The sequence below is a fragment of the Acipenser ruthenus genome, chromosome 3, assembly GCF_902713425.1.
Source record: "Acipenser ruthenus chromosome 3, fAciRut3.2 maternal haplotype, whole genome shotgun sequence".
Classification (NCBI taxonomy): Eukaryota; Metazoa; Chordata; class Actinopteri; order Acipenseriformes; family Acipenseridae; genus Acipenser; species Acipenser ruthenus.
Window position 1 is genome coordinate 84,180,765 of NC_081191.1, and position 16,788 is coordinate 84,197,552.

At 40.9% G+C, this 16,788-nt stretch overlaps 1 protein-coding gene across 1 annotated transcript in view; it reads right to left on the bottom strand.

Moving 5' to 3' along the window:
- LOC117394545 (obscurin-like) overlaps positions 1 to 16,788 on the bottom strand; it is a 116,637-nt gene that overhangs the window by 30,767 nt on the left and 69,082 nt on the right. Inside the window, exons 55-67 of the mRNA XM_059020977.1 lie at positions 10,680 to 10,898; positions 8,129 to 8,192; positions 7,405 to 7,449; positions 6,863 to 6,933; positions 5,943 to 6,068; positions 5,191 to 5,250; positions 4,522 to 4,661; positions 4,012 to 4,212; positions 2,678 to 2,760; positions 2,119 to 2,292; positions 1,517 to 1,676; positions 461 to 577; positions 119 to 283 (exon numbers count right to left, since the gene is read on the bottom strand). Of these exons, the coding sequence (XP_058876960.1) occupies positions 119 to 283; positions 461 to 577; positions 1,517 to 1,676; positions 2,119 to 2,292; positions 2,678 to 2,760; positions 4,012 to 4,212; positions 4,522 to 4,661; positions 5,191 to 5,250; positions 5,943 to 6,068; positions 6,863 to 6,933; positions 7,405 to 7,449; positions 8,129 to 8,192; positions 10,680 to 10,898 (1,625 nt within the window). The remainder of the gene's footprint in view (positions 1 to 118; positions 284 to 460; positions 578 to 1,516; positions 1,677 to 2,118; positions 2,293 to 2,677; positions 2,761 to 4,011; positions 4,213 to 4,521; positions 4,662 to 5,190; positions 5,251 to 5,942; positions 6,069 to 6,862; positions 6,934 to 7,404; positions 7,450 to 8,128; positions 8,193 to 10,679; positions 10,899 to 16,788) is intronic.

Genomic DNA, 16,788 nt, shown 5'->3' on the forward strand with positions numbered 1-16,788 from the left:
GTTTTTAAATATAAATAATAAGAAATACGTGGCGCTGTTATCCGCGCCGCAAATAATAATACAAATAATAATAATAGGGGCGGGACACTCCGCCACAGGCTGGCACTAGCAATGTTACCTGTCGGATGGGTTCCCCAAGGGCCTCCAGATTGGCCGGGTAGTTTTCAATCAGGGAGACGTGGAGGGTGTTCTCGGACCGGTGGGGCAGGGAGGATACAACAGCAAAGGCCTCTTCCAGGAGGGCGCAGTTCTGGCCACTTCTGGCTTTGTTGCGGATCATATCCTAAACCAACATATAACAGAAATACAATTCAGGTTCTATACTAAGAGGCAGTAAACATGATTCAGATGTCATCAAAAGCAGGTATACTACTGCCTTTTCATTTTTGAGGGCACCTTCTAGGTAATGAAGGGCAAGTCTCGATACATCTATAAAACTTGGTGTGGTCCCATTCCTCACCTTCAGCACTGTCTTGTATTTCTGGATCCTGTCGAGCGGTCTCTCCAGGTAGTCAGGCACTGACAGTACAGGGAGCTGAGATGGATCTTCAATGGCGAGTTCGGTTTCAGTGTATTTCTATTAATATTAGAAAGTAAAAGTGATGCTATTAGCATCAATTTGTTAAGAACTTTTGAAAGCATGTTTTAAACAGTGGCAATTGTTGCTGGCATTTCACAGTCCACTTTTTCTCGTGCGTTGCCAGTTGAGCTCAATGCATTTTTGAGGCAAACACCCAAGAGCCTAATTCAGGGTGTACTTACATGCCTTGTTGAAAACAAATTTTTATGACATTTCTGTTTTCCCCAACACATTGGAAACAATAGACTGCACACATGTGCCACTAACCCCTCCATCTCATTCTGAACATCTGTATAGGACCATGATCTATTTTGTGTCAATTGTCTAGGCTACTAAGTAGGCCAAGTTAAAAAACATAATAATAAAAAAAAAAACACTAGAATAATTTAGTTTCAATTTAAAATAATGTACAATGCAGCATAATTATTTCATTTGTGTTACCGGTAGCCTACAGGCTAAAGTAAAAAGAAAGTGCGCTAGGTATTAATTTGATTTTGCTCCTGTACTGTATACTGTATAGGCCTACTGTACATGTTTATATTTATAATGTAATGTGTAGCCTACCTAAACACATTAGTATTATTTCAGCTCAATAAATTACATTTAAAATGCATTAAGCACTATAAAATGTATATGTGTGTGTGTGATTTTATTGTATTGTTTTTCAACCTGATACACATTTCCCAGTTTAGCGAGGATGCATACGACAAAATGTTTACTTTGCGAAGTGTCGCAACAAAAATGCAAATTGTGGTATGTTTGCACTGCAACTGGCCCGTCTTAGTACATCTACTCCTCAATGTGTTAAATTTAGAAATACTAAAAGAAAATGTGTGATTTCAATGACAAACTTTTAGTTGAAACATTTGTCATTGAATTTCCATATTTTCTTTTAGTATTTCGAAAGTGTGCAATAGCATTAGCTTCTTATTTTACCTTGAAGAAGTCTTGGAATGCTCTGCTATTCACAACCGACTCAGCCTGTGATCTTCCCACCAGGAACTGGATGTACTTCTCGAAGCCGTCCGCATTTTTAATGAAGCGCATGGCAATGTCATCGTCCGTGTCGCACTGGCTCAGGCCAGGGAGGAGGGTGCTACAAAAGAAGAGCATGCTTAAAATGTTCAGACTGGTGAAGGAAATTACCTATTCAGTCATACATTGATGCTAACCGCTAGCTATTTATATGCAACATGCAAGGCAGTTTCGGTCTATCAGAGAATGGAAAGTCATGAATTTACTTATACTGCTATATGTGTAATCATAGCCCATTGGTTATTCCTACAGTCCAGGCACAGCATTGAATTAGTCCAGATATTCCCAATTCTGGTTGTGGAGGGCCATTCCACCCAAAGTTCAAATTAAACAACTAACTAACTAAAATCCGGATTGAGGTTCAACTGGTTCATGAAGGAGCAAAGACTTGTTATAGAAAAGGCACTACCAGGTCCTATTTACAATACTAATGTTAAATAACAAAAAATGGTATACACTCAAGCAATTGTGACCTTTTTGTTTTCCTTGTTATTGCCACTCACCTGCTGTGGAAGATACTGAGCTCATCAATGTTCCTGAAGATGGTTGCCTTTTGGCTGGCAATGACTGGTGGGATATCAGGGCTCGTGTCCATGTGCTGCAGGTGATGGGATACAAAGAAGTCCAGATCCCTCACAAACTCCTCTTCAGTGTTTACTATCTCTGCGATAAGATGGCTATTAAAAGAAAAGAAAAAAGGATAAATTAAGTGTTGCACATGTATAAACATGTAGAACTGAAAGAAAACTACACATTTTCCATAAAATGTAATATTAAAGGATAATGCAAACATTCCTTATTATCCATTGACCCTTTAACCTTTAGCCTGCTGCCAGTGTAAAAATATACTTTTGCATTTAAGCCTGATCATTCTAATATATAATAAATGTATATGTTTGATTGCTGTGTACTGCACTGGTTAAGACCATATAAGAACCTATAGCAAACTAATTACTAAGTATTTTTAGATTATATGGAAAGTCTGTATTGGCTTTGATGGTTCTTCCCCACCCCCTCAGGACCTAAGGAGTTGTTTAAAGGCAGGTTCATCTGCTTACTCACCAGAGCTTTCTCTTGTACTCCTCTTCAGACACCTCCTCTTCAGGGAATTCAGGGGCCTCTCCTGCAGGGGTGTCCGGAGAGAACTGCAACGGGACATAAAGGTTAGCACCACTCTTACTTTAAAAGAGACTGTTGTAATATGACAATTGCACATTGCATTATTGTATAAACTTACATCAGACACTGAATATGAACTGAATAAATAATTCAGAAAAAAGACAACCACCAATGGAATGGAATTAATGATTTATTGAATTGACTGATAAACATGCCTGTAAAGGATTATGTTATTTGAATTTGGCCCATGGCCTAGGCTGTTGGAGCTCATTAGCTGCCACTATGCTGAATGAAATATTTTAATTTCAGGAAAACTAATGCCATCGAGCAGGACAAGTGGCACTTGAGGCACGTTGCAAGGCACACTGCAAGGTGGAGGCAGGGGAGGAGGGGACTAAACAAACAAACAAACAAATGAACAATAAGGACCATAGATGAAAGAGGGTACATATATCTATAGTTAGATGATTACGTATTTGATTAACACTAGAACCGGCATGTTTTTTTGACAAATCAGGAAGTTATAATCCCACCCAACTAGAATTGCCAAAGCAGTCATTTTGACTGCCTTTTACAATACATGTTTTTATTTTGAATATAACCTACAATATTAGGTATCTTTTTTATATACAAGCCTGTTGTTATCTCTACTGGACCTGGCAGCCATCAATTCCTTAGTTTTGTGAAAGGAATGCACTGGGGAAAATATCAATAGGTGAGATTTCACCTTGAAGCTAGCCACAGCGCTTCGGCAGAAACATTTCAATCAGAAAACTGCAAAGCAGTAGGCTGCTGCAGCTCAACCAGGATTCAGTGCTGCACCGAGCGACACATGCAAGAGAAAACATATGTTACTTTCGTTTTAAATAAAAAATGACTTTCGATTTTATAGTTTTGTATGTACATATGCCTGTTTACACACTAGTTTCTTTTGAAATGTTTATTTTATAGTTTTTTTCATTTTTTGAAGTAGTGCTTTATATGTGGCAAGTTAAAAAGTAAACACTTTCATGTTTAATTGTTCATTTAAATACAGCGTTTCAGCTGTTTGACATGTCGTGCTTAAATAAAACTTTTGTGTTGTATGCGATAGTTTGTCTTTCATTTTAATATTGATGTTGTTTAAAATGTAACCGTCATAATGACTGCCAGTGGCGTTTTTAACGTGCCGGTTCTAGTGTTAAGGGGCAAATTCTCCTTTCAGAAATGCAATCAAGTTTCCAAGGATCACCGTGGCGTATATAAAACAATGATGGTGATGATGACATATAAGTTACCTTCAGTTTTTTGTCGAGATAAGCCGGTGAGACCCATCCCTGCCGAGATGGTGTTGATTTGGTGGGCTTGGTTCGGACAAGCCACTTGAGCGGGTGTGCTGAATCGAGGACCTCCACGTACTGCCCTTCCTTCAGAACGACGGTTTCTTTATCAACAAAAACAGGAGTGTAGTCTGCCGTAGCCACATAGATATCACACATCTGCAGAAAATAAACAGGTCACAACATGTACTGTAATGAGACTAGTGATTAGAAAAACCCAATATGAAACACCTTGTTTCCATGGGTATCAAAGGGAGAAACAACCATCCATTCCATTACAAAATCAATTTGTTTTTTTTTTTAATAGGAACATGCACAGCTCTGTACCAACAGATTGTGAGAGAACACAGTTAACCAGCTTAACCCTTTTTTATTCTTTGTATGTTATTATTGGAGAATTTTATTCACATGGTGCTTTGGATTACTGATCAAATGGGGCATTTCTACCAAACTTGTTGTGACTCCTACCTCTCCTCTGGCCTCCCCTTCATCCGACTCAGACGAAGAATCTATGATGACAGACGAAGGTCTGGATCGTCCGTGGTGGGAAGAGGGGGAGGGAGTCTTTGACTCATCATCGCTGTCCATCCCAGGGACCCGCAAAGATGCTGGAACAAAGGAGAGCGATTTGTACAAGATGTAATTACATTTTTTTTTTTTAATGCTCTACCCTTAAATAGCTTTTGTACTGTACCCAACCCACTGTGCAGTTGAACTTCTCACTTTAACCCAAAGTTGCACACTGAAAAAACAAAGCATTGATCAGAATTGTTCACACACAATATACATTCTTTCAAGATATTTTTTATTTACTAAAAAAACAATTAACTATGAACACTTTAAAAACTTGTTCTAAAATAAAATTCTAAAATAACTCAGTCTGGACCACTTAATTGATTGTCCAGTAACTGGGACAGAATGCAACAATGGTTTAAAAGGGACAACACAATAAAACAGCCCTATCCTCCTTAATGGCAGCCAGGAAGTCTAGTCAGACCTTTAACATTGCTGTCAATAGGGGCAAATCAGGAATGTAAAAAAGTGGTCTTAGTTGTAAGATGTTTTTTGAGGTGGCCTTCAAGCAAGGTTTCACTGTACTTATTAGATTCTGACTTAATATTTACAGTAGATACATACTGTATATGTTGGGGCATGACCTCATCCACTGGAGCACTGGGTGTCGCCTCCTTATGCTATCTGAATAACAAACAAATGAATGAATAAATCATTGAATGAATAGATAGATTGATGGATGATTGGATGCCAACAGACAGGACAATGGGGCTGACAGCCAACTGACTACTCTACAGTTATACTGATCTGTGTTACAGCTGAGCTAGTTTACAGAAAATGTTACATTTCATGCCTTCTGACCATTTTTAATTTGCAAATAAAATCTCACATTTACATATCAATAATGTCTCTTATTTGTTGTTACCTGGCACAGTCTGTTTTTGCTTTACAATGAAACAGCATTTGGTGAATACTGAAAAGGCTATGTACTTCATTTCTAGCTATCCACATTTCGGGGAGACAACCAGGAGTATGCATTGATGCCAAGGTAAATATATATATATATATATATATATATATATATATATATATATATATATATATATATATATATATATATATTCTGCTATACCTACAAAGCCCTTAACAATTGTGACAAAAATAATAAAACCCACTTAGAAGGTTAATTTTGGAACAATGAAGTCCACTTAAGTTCCTTCTTACAATATTTATATAATTTCAAATGTATTTGAAACAATCACAACCTGGAGTACACAGCTTTGATACATAACAGGCAATGTTCTGTATTAATTTAAATTGTATGTTTATGGACGGCGTTTCAGCATTGTTAGAATGGTTTTGGGGTTCTAACTTACCTTGTGTGATCCTGGCTGAGACCATCTCTGTGATCTGAGAAGTCAGTTTCTGCAGGAACTGCTCGGTGCCGGCCTCTCCAAGGTACTGTGAAGAGGCCTTGCTCACCTCTTCTTCCATCGGCAGACCTGGGGAGGCATATAAATCCACTTTGCAATGGTCACTTTGTTGATGTATTGCTGCATATGCTTGAAGTATCTCAATTCCTGCAGTCCAGTGACATGTCTGCCTTAGCTATTTTTATTTATTTATTTATTTGTTTATTTTAATTTAGTGTGCCCAATTATTTTACCCCTGATTTTCTCCCCTATTAGGAATGTCCAATAATTTTTTCTCTTCACTACAGCAACCCCCATACAGCTCAGGAGATCCAAAGGTTCAGTGGGCATCCTCCAATCCCACGACCAATCCAGCTTCCTCTTTTACACCCAGAAACTCGAGAGCGGATGTCAGCGAGCTACCAACCTCTGGAGGAGGCCAGCCCTGCAGGTGTCCGCTAGCGAAGACCGGCGACTCCGCACAGACAGGACACAATCTTGCGATGAATGACTCACGCTGCACGCCACGTGGCTGAGCTTTTACCAGGTGAGCCACTCGGGGACCCCTTTGTGCCTTACCTAGTTAACCTGGAGCAGTGGCATGTTTGCCTGCTCAAAGTATTGCAAGGTATTTACAGGTGAAATGAAGGAAGATATGCTGTATTATTTTAACCCTACGACTGAATAAATAGAGAACTGATTTGCTGCTCATGTGTCTCCAAATTATGTTGCATTACTAAGATGCAGAACAGAACTTGACTTATTTGGTGGGTGGGATGGTAGTAATTTGTACTGACCTCTTGCCTTTGTAATGAATGAAGCAATGAGAGTTATAGTACAGGTATGTCATTATGGCCCTTCAACAGTTAATAACAATCTCCTACCCTTTGTAGATCCTCCTAGCCAATCAAAGATGTGACCAGGCTCAGGGGGGTGCACAGAGATGCCCAGGACTCTGAAACAGACAGGAACAGAATCAAGCTGTACACTTCACTGCTGTCATGTGTGGTCTTCTGGAAACAATGCTGTTCCAGAAATACCCGGGAGACATTCATGGTCCGTGCAGACTGTGTTGAGAAGTGAACTGATTACACAGACACCCACCATCATCCTTCCACGTTTCCATTGTTGTTGCAGAATAGTCTCACATGTTATATAAGTCAAGTGGATCACATGACACATCATCTGGTCACATACATTTACATGAGAGCAGACAGACAAATAAACAGACAGGTCCCATCTTTCCCCAGATTATAATTCTCAATAACTTGTGGAAAACAACGGGGGTTACCATGTTTTATCATAACTGGATAAGCGGTTCTCTAGATATAAGTAAGACTGGAAGTTTGGCAAACTGTCTACATGGAATTAAAGAGAGACCTTCCACTTATATCTTGTCAGCAGTAAACATTATTTTAGGACTTACCCTTTCACTTGCTCTCTTACTTCTCTTAATGTTTCTTCTTCAATCCTTTGAAACACAGATTGATTTTTTCCGATTACAAACCATTTTATAAATCATGTCATTATCACCATCATCATCATCAATCCGAAATGTCTTTCAGGAAAAGACATAGCTGATTTTTTTAAACATGATTCATAAAACTTATATATGTTATGTTGCTGTAGTTCTACCAGGTGTCATAGCATCATATTATTGTACAATGCTGCGTACAGAAAACTAGGCAATACTAAAGTGACAACACTGACGTATAAAACCTGGGAAAACATCAGAAACTGAACAGATAAAATTACAGTAAAACGTGCATACTCAGTAGCTCTATAATACTTAGTATTAACAGATAATAGTAACATTTTCTTTCTCACCCATGTTCTAATGGAAAGGCATATCCTTCAAGGAGTGATAAACAAGGTTTTAGAATGAATTTGACCTTATCATCATTGGCCCCGCTTTTCTTCTATTGAAATTCTTTTTATACTCTATTTTGGACTGTGTTGATATTTCAAAGACAATGCAATAGATGAAACGTTGCTCCCACTTCCTGGTATGTAATCACTTACAGCACTGTAGTTCAGACTCACTCCTATGGTCTAGCTAAAATCAGACCATGTAACAGGAACAGTACAGGAAGCTGTAACCTGCCACTCCATCCATGTTTCTGATCCCCTGAATGAAAATGAACACTTACTCATGGGTAAATGTGTGGATTTCCTTTGTTGTCTTGTCTTTCTCTAGATGGTCCACTTCTGTCACTAAAACACAAACACAAGCTGGCAGTTAATCTGAGAGCGAACTGACATTTAGAACTACGGTTTATGGTCCTGCTTTATTTTAAGGGGCACTCCTTGTATATTAACTATTGACAATTAGCTTACTAAGAACTGAACAAATGCTGTTAATTTTGTATTAAAATTAAGTTATGAATGGGTAGGGTTTGATTTGTCAACAAAAAGGTACAATTATCACAGAAATCAGTGGCATGCTGTCAGGACCTTCAAGGTATTCTCTGCTGACTAGACAGTGCCAAGTAAACCGTCAGTCAAATGACATTACGTTGCCTCACTCACTTGCGTACAGTGTGCTTGCTTATACTATGAAACATACTACTCTATTTGTCCATTTGTCTGACGCCTTTATCCAAGATGACTTACAGGTTTTACGAGATGTTTTTTAAGAGTCTAAGGTTTACCCTGAAGGGGATGTGATCAATCAATAAGAGATCTGCATTTCCCCCGCATAAGTCTAAAGCAACAACCAGACGCTAGAAAAAAAAACAGTTGAGGGTATTCTCCTTTTCAGTTGAAGGTCTTGAGTGAGTTTAACCAATAGGCAAGTCGAAGAATGTCCTTTTTGTTAAGCAGGCGACCAATCAAGTGTGAGCAGAGGCGGGACATAAATCTCCCAGGGTATTCTCAGCCTCACTTGAAGGTCCTGCATTAGCAACCAATGGGAAAGTCAAAGCTCTGACAGCTGTCCAATCATTAGTGAGCAACCCCGAAACACAAATATTCCTTGGTTAGCAGTTAGGAGGATTGCTGGATTTCATGTGTATCTGCTTATACAGATACATTGATAAATACAAATACCTTTATAACATCTAATTATTTCAAATTTTATTTTATACTAAAATAAAAAAAATGTCATCTGACAATGGAGACATCATAGTGGATTTGGTTACAAATCCTTTTTCAAGGAGAACTTTCTCTGAAAGAATGGAGATTGTTAAAAGAGGGAGATATACACCACAGATCCCTGCGCTGACACAGGAAGGGAAAGGATATACTCGGCACTTTCAGAATTCAAATTATGAAAGGTATAAGTAGCTGCCACATAAAAAAATATATATATATACTGCTGGAATTGTCTTTTGTTCAGTACAGAAAAGGCGATTTGTTACAGTACTGGCTACAGCAATCTGGGATGTATAACAAAGTCAGCTCAAAAACACGAACGTTCCTAAGTCACATATGAGCCACCGTGACACTCAAAACCTTTGGACAAAGCCGGATTATGTTCAACTGGATAAACAGATATGTAGGGACACAATACATCAAAACGAGCAAGTGAGGAAAAATCGAGAGGTTCTTAAATGCTTAATCGATTCTGTTGTCTACCTTGGCAAGCAAGAATTGGTATAGATCCGTACCACAAGCACTTTTTGTTCATTGCTATGCTCATGCACTGAATTTAGTGTTGTCCCAAAGCACTTCAAAAATCAGAGAATGCAAGATATTTTTTTAGCAATCTTGGCAACATTTCTTTCAAGATCCCCAAAGGGCACACAATTACTTGACGAAATCTGCCGAAGACGACTGCCACAGGTGGCACCTACACGCTGGAATTTCTCTTCTCGGCTGGTCTGTACAGAGTATGAACGAGCTTTTTCAGCGCATTTTGGAGAATCCAGAAAAGTTTAACAGTGATGCTGTACATTCTGCCAGTGGATTTATTTCACACTTTAACAATTTTGAGCTCTGTTTTCTGGTCGAGTCATTTAATGCAATTTTTACATTCTCTGATGTGCTTTTCCGAGTACTTAAAAAAAAAATGCTTCGAAGTAATTTTCTGTTTGAACAGATTAGCAGAATTTTGCAAGAAAATTGCCTCAGAGAAGGAGAATTTTGGCCTTGCTTATATTTGTGTGTGTTTGAAATCACTCCTTAACAAATGTTTACTTTTTGCTTAAAAAATGTCGTTCATATCATACTGTAACAGAAAACAACACCCGTCGTGAACTCTCCCTTTAAATTCAGAAATTCGCATGCACAGTAAAGGTGAGATCTACTTTTTTCACGGTCTACTATTTTCCTGTGAAATCAGATCTTATATACCTAATGTCACTATACAGTGCACTTTTGTCATTCAATCCATGGAACAGGAAAGTGATTTTTTTTCATTGTACATGTTATGTATATAGGAGTTTTTTCTTGCAACAAAAAAAAAAAAAAAACGTTTCTTTTTTTTCATACGGTTCATCATTTAAAAACTGTTTAATTCTCGCCTGTCAGACAAAAAGGTGCCGGATCTGGAATCTGGTGTGATCCGGCACAAATGAACCCCTGTGAATGGGTATGTTTACAATATGAGTTTGTAACCATGTGTGTGGATAATCCTTGTTTAGCCCACATTCCTATGTTGTTGGTGTGGCAGTTTGACTATCCAGGTACATGTAACAGTGGCTGGTGTTCCCTGGTGTTTGAAGTGAGAGTGTGTAGTGGGTGTTGAAGGTCCTCTCTTACCCTCCACCACGTCGAGGTGTGCTGTGCAGATCGACTGGCCCGCCTTGTTGGTGGCGATGCAGGTGTAGGTGCCGCTGTGTTCTGGGTCCACGTCCAGCAGGATCAGACTGTGTTGCATGTTGGAGCTGGCCACTTTATACCCAGGCGTCTCAGGCTTGATCCAGAGCACGTCCTCTGCAGACTCCTCCTTCAGCCATGTGATCATGGGCACTGGCGAGCCTGAGGAGAGCATACCAAACTCATATCTCACAGACAGAGGATACTGGATTGGAATAGGGAGATTTATCTCACCTCTCGAAAAAGCTGATGTCCCTCACAGCTATGTTCAATATTACACTAAAATTGAATTCCTTGAATATATTTAGTACATTTGTTCATGGTTTATCCTTCCACCACAGTCATTTAGCTGTTGGAACACACCCACTCTCTAAGCCAAAAAAACTTCCTGCTACTAGTTTCTGAAGTAGGAGGTTATAAATTACATCTTGAACTGTGTCACAGTGTAGCTCAGAACCCCCCCCCCCCCCCCCCAAAAAAAATACAATGTTTGCAATATTGATAAAAAATCTATAAATCTAACATTTTTAAAATTCTTCTTTTTAAATATGGAACTATATCAAATTACACAGGAAATTAAACCTTTAAAGTTTACATACTAGAGGTATAAGATAAATTAGTCACAATTTTCTTTAACCATTTCGTGCATGATGGGTAAAACTACAAAATGTTAGATTATTATCATAACCATGGCTCCCTGAAATAGAAATGTAACTATTACTGAATGGGTATTTACCTCCTAAAGACCAAAATCCTAAATATTTTATACAAAAGCTGCTCACTTAGCCTGTGACGCAGTCCTGACTCCGCCCCAGAGGTATCAAAAGGACGCGCTCACAGATCTCAGCGTCATTTTTCCTTCAATCCTGCTGCAATCATGGACACAGCGACCTTGAAGGTTAATGGTTACATTTCTGTTTCAGGGAACCAGGGTTATGACAATAACCTAACGTTCCTCTTCAAGTATGAAATGTAACCATTACAGAATGGGTCATTATACCCAAGCCGTCGCAAGGCAAGATTGCCGAACGACTGGAATGCTACAAGGCTAAGCCAAGAGGCTGCCCTGTGCATTACCATTCGGAACCCCAGTAATTAGCTAGGATGAAAAAACTGAGGGAGAAGCTCACCTCTATGCCTGTGCTGTAAGGGAGGGTTGACTAGGAAGCCGCCCTTGAGGATCCACAACATTAAGTCTATAGAACTTCGTGAAGGTATGGGGAGTAGCCCACACTGCTGCATTGCATATGTCTTTGACAGATGGAATACCCTGGAATAAAACCTACAAAATTGCCATGCCCCTGGTGGAATGGGCAGTGAGCTTTTCTGGAGGGGGCAAGTTGGCCAGCTCATATGCTGTCCTGACCGTGTCTGCTATCCACTTGGACAGCCCCTTCTTAGACAGGGCTTGACCATTGAACTTAACCCCATAGCAGACAAAGAATTGTTCGGACTGCCTCCAACTTTTCATCCTGTCAACATAGTACACCAGGGCCCGAACTGGGCAGAGCGTATGGAGCTGTTGCTCTCTGTCAGAATGGAAAGGAGGTGGATGGAAAGCCTCCAATTCCACAGACTAGTTGACATGGTACGCTGAGATAGTCTTCGGCAAAAAAGCAGGATTGTTACGGAGTGTGACCTTTGTCCTGGCCTCTGTAAAAATTAAGAAGGCTTTCGCTATAGAGAATGCCTGAATCTCACTCACCCACTTTGCGGAGCTGATAGCAAGCAAGAAAGCTGCTTTAAATGATAAAACTTTCAGCTCAGCTGCTCAAAAGGAGGCTTCATCAGTGCATTAAGCACCACAGCAAGCTTAAATAGCTGCCAGACGGACCTTTACTGAGGAGGGGATTTCCTCTCGTCAAATTGGTCCCTCAAAAATTGCAGTATTATTGCCATGGGACAAGTCATGGGGTCGAACCCACAAGGTAGACACCACATCTGAAAGACACACCACTTGTACCTGTACTGGGAACGCATGGATGCTGCTTTGGCATTTTGTAGGGTGTCAATAACCCTGTTGGACAGACCCAGACGGCTCAAATGCAGCCATTTAGGGGCCAGACCCAGAGCTACAGGCTTGATGTCCCCCATGCATGACTGAGTAGGTCGCAGCGTATCATCATTCTCCACAGCTAGCCGCTCAGGAGCTGCATCAGGGTTGAAAACCAGTCTCATGGGCCAACATGGGGCTACTAGGAGCATTTTGGCCCAGTCCTGCCTGATTTTCTCCAGACACAGTGGGAGCAGGGTGAGCGGTGGGAAGGCATATAACAGATGCCTCGGCCACTGGTGTGCCAAGGCATCTATTCCCAGTGGTTCCCCACCTCCTATTATCGAGAACCAGAGGGGACAGTGGGTTGATTCCTGGGAGGCAAAGAGGTCTATCTCTGCTCTATTAAATCTCTCCCAGATGAGGCTCACCACCCTGGGGGTGAAGCCTCCACTCTAAATTGCTGGGGACTCCCCTTGAGAGGAGGTCCATCGCCCAGTTCGTCATACTGTGGAGACCCTGCCATGGGGGTTCAACACACCTTGCACACCCCGGCCATTCCACACAGTGCCCCAGCCCAGGCTGGACGCGTCCGTGGTGACGACCTCCCTTTTGATGACACTGCCCAGCGCTGCATCTAGGAGTAGATAGGCCAGCTGTTTCCACCAATCTAGTGTCTTTAGACAGTGGTGGGACACTGTCAATAGTCGGTCGCGGTTCAGTGTGGGCTGAAAAACCCTGCTGTTAAACCAGGCCTGCAGAGACCCAATGGAAGGGTCTGAGAAACTGCTGCCATCAGGCCCAGAAGTTTCTGGAACGTTACTACTGTGAGCGCTCTGTTGAGCTGAAAGAGATCCAAGATAGGAGGCTGTCTGGGAAGGCATGACCTGGTTCTTTGCATGAGTCACCGTAAGGCCCAACCGTTGATGCCTTTGAGTCTCAATGGGGCCCAGATAACTTCCATGAACTTCGAGAAGGCACGTGGAGTTAGGGAGAGGCCAAATGGCAAGACACAGAACTTGTATGCTGTTCCCTGACAGGATAACCACAGGTACTTCCTGTGCGCTGGTTTTATGGGGATGTGGAAATAGGTGTCTTTGAGGTCCACCATGGTGGACCAGTCGCCTGGCCTGATTGACTGCAACAGCAGTTGTACTGTCAACTTTTTAAATCTCCTTCAGCTCAGATACAGGTTGACCTGTCTGAGGTCGAAGATCGGTCTGGAGTAGAACCCTTCCTCCAACTGGAGGGGGTCTATCATACGAATAGTCCATTTTTGCAGCAGAGCTGCTACCTCCTAAGACACCACAGAAGTGTCCTCTGAGTCCATGACTGATGTCGTCGTCACGCCCCAAAAGGGAGGGGGATTCGTTCTTAAATTGTAGTGAATAGCCGGTCTGCACTGACACCAATAGTCTAGATGGCTCCCTGAGAAGGGGCCCTGGGCTTGTGGCAGAAAAATCCTAGGGCTGCTGCTTACCCTGTGCCTTGGCCTGCGGCTTCTGTCTCTGTGCAGGGTGGCGGAACCTATTATAGCCTCTGCGTTGAGCAGCCGCGTGCCGGTCCCGAAGATTGCCTCTGGCAGTGGGCGCTGGCTGTGCTGGTCTTTGAGGTTGCTGGGACCTAGGGTGCAAGTTTGCCTTTGGTTTACATATAGGAGGTGGTCGCTTGGGAAGCAGGCTAACCAGCTCCTTAGTGGATTCCTGCAAGCGGTGAGAGTGCTGCAGCTTCTCATCCACCGCGGGACCAAAGGTATGCCCTAGAGTGATCGAGGTGTCCAACAGCGGTGCTTTGTCCCCGTCAGGCACATGTGGCTGGGAAAGCCAAAGCTGCCTGCGGGCGGCTACCAGCACCGCTAGGTTTCTGTCTACAGCCTGTCCGTTGAGTTTGGACAAACGGAGCAGGTTTTTGTTTACTAGGCGCAGCTCATCTAGATGTTGTGGTGAGGGCCTGTGATTCTCAGAGAGGGATCACAGCAAAAGCGACTGGTAGACTGCTAGGATGCTATTGTAATTCCCTAGCCATGCGGCGAACGCCTCGGCTGAATATGTTCTTTTGATGATCACCTCACAAACCCTGCTTTTTAGTGCAGGCAGTGTCCATGGATAGAGTCTGCTGATCGCCTGGAATGGCGACTCTTCTTCCTGTTCCGCGGGGGAGGCGAAGGAGAGGCAGAGCTCGAGGAGGATGAGGAAGACCGTGAAGACGGTTTCCTGCCTGGGCTACTTTTTTTTGCCAGTTTGGTACGAGTTCACTGGTTTGCAGTCACTGCGTATGGCAACGTACAGGGATGCCCACCTGTAAAAGCCACTGGCAAAACCACTCAGACAGTACCAACATAAGACTGAGGGAAGCCTGCTTGTTAGAATGGACTAACAGCTTTCACAATGGTGATGCTAAAAAGCTGTCACCAAAACGGCAAGTATCTCGGTCCTACGCAGTGCTGCTGAGCACCACGTTGCAGACAGGCCTGTGCGTAGTATCTTTAAAAACAGAAAAAAACACAATGAGAAAATACTTTCTCAACAAAAATCAGTCATTTAAAAATTACATAAATAATATGAAATGTCTTGTATAGTGCTAAATAGCAAAAACGAGAAAGAAAATAAGCTCCACCAGAGCTATGCAGCCTGGGGGAAGAATACAAAGTCAGCCGATTTATGTTACTGGATTGCTGTGACAGGAGACGCTTGCTTCACGCAGGGCACAAGAGAAAATATTCGGGTTTTCAGAGGTAAATACCCATGGTTACATTTCGTACTTAAAAGGGAACTGCAACTTTTGGAAATAGGAGAAAATGTCTTTGAACTTGCATATAAAAATTACTGGAAAACAACACTTCCTTTTTTATGTGTTTAGCCCTTTTAACATATGATGTACTCTATATCTCATTCACGTAAACTGATAATTTTAAAAAAATTAAGGGGGGGGCGAATTAAAAAATGCATTTTCCTTCATATTTAGCTATTTTTATTTCTTGTTCAACATTTGCAGCACAAAATCATTCATGTACAAACCTACACCAGCTTGTTTCTGGTGTAACTGGTGGTAACTGGTCATATTTCTCATTCAGTCAGAAATGTACATAGTATATTTTTCTTGTTTACAGGTTATGCATTATTTATTTCCTTTCAAATAATAATAATACAAAAAATAATTAAATACATACATAAAGCTGCACTGAAGCATTAACTGACCCTCAAATTATGCGTAGACTCTGTTTACTCGCTGTTCAAATGCTGCATTAATAAAATAACCTTGTTTGTTTAAACCACGAATTACATACCTGGATTTACATGATATGGAATTTAAGCAAGGTTACATAAAGAGCCTGCAATCAACAATATGTCACACAATGGTAAGTAATAATACAGAATCAAAACAGTGAGATTCATAATCGAATGTGATATTATAATCTGGTGCCTGTGCTGTATGCAGATACTGAGAACAAAAAGATAGGAAGATTGGAAGCCAGAAAAGGAAGTGGTTTCTTTAAAAGGTAGGTTACTTCTAAAATCAAATGCAGAAATGGAAACAAATGTATGGTAAGACAAAAAAGTAAGTCAAAAAAGCATGTATTACTATATGACAAGTCATTTTTCGATGAACTTTATTTGGGAAATGTCTGTGTACTGGTGAGCTAAGTTCCCATTCATTCAATGCATCTTAAATATGGTATAATTTCCCATCAACACAATGTACTTTTTATATTTGAAATATTCTGCGTTGGTAAATTTGTTAAAGTGACCTAATAACCCTAATGTTATTTTACGAATTTGGGAAATAGCTGTATAAACTCTGAGAAATAGATAGATAGATAGATAGATAGATAGATAGATTTTTTTTTTCAATTTGCAGCTTGCTACTTTCACCTGCACTACTGAATGTTAATATTAATTCCCTTCCGCTGGAAATAATGAGCATATGGGTTAAGATTTACTGAACTATTGTTACAAGTATTGCAATGAATGTAGACAATTTTGAGAGGAAAGTTACTTAATTAGATGACAATGAATAACTACTGCATACGAAAAAAGCTCTGAAAGAAAGAAACAAGTG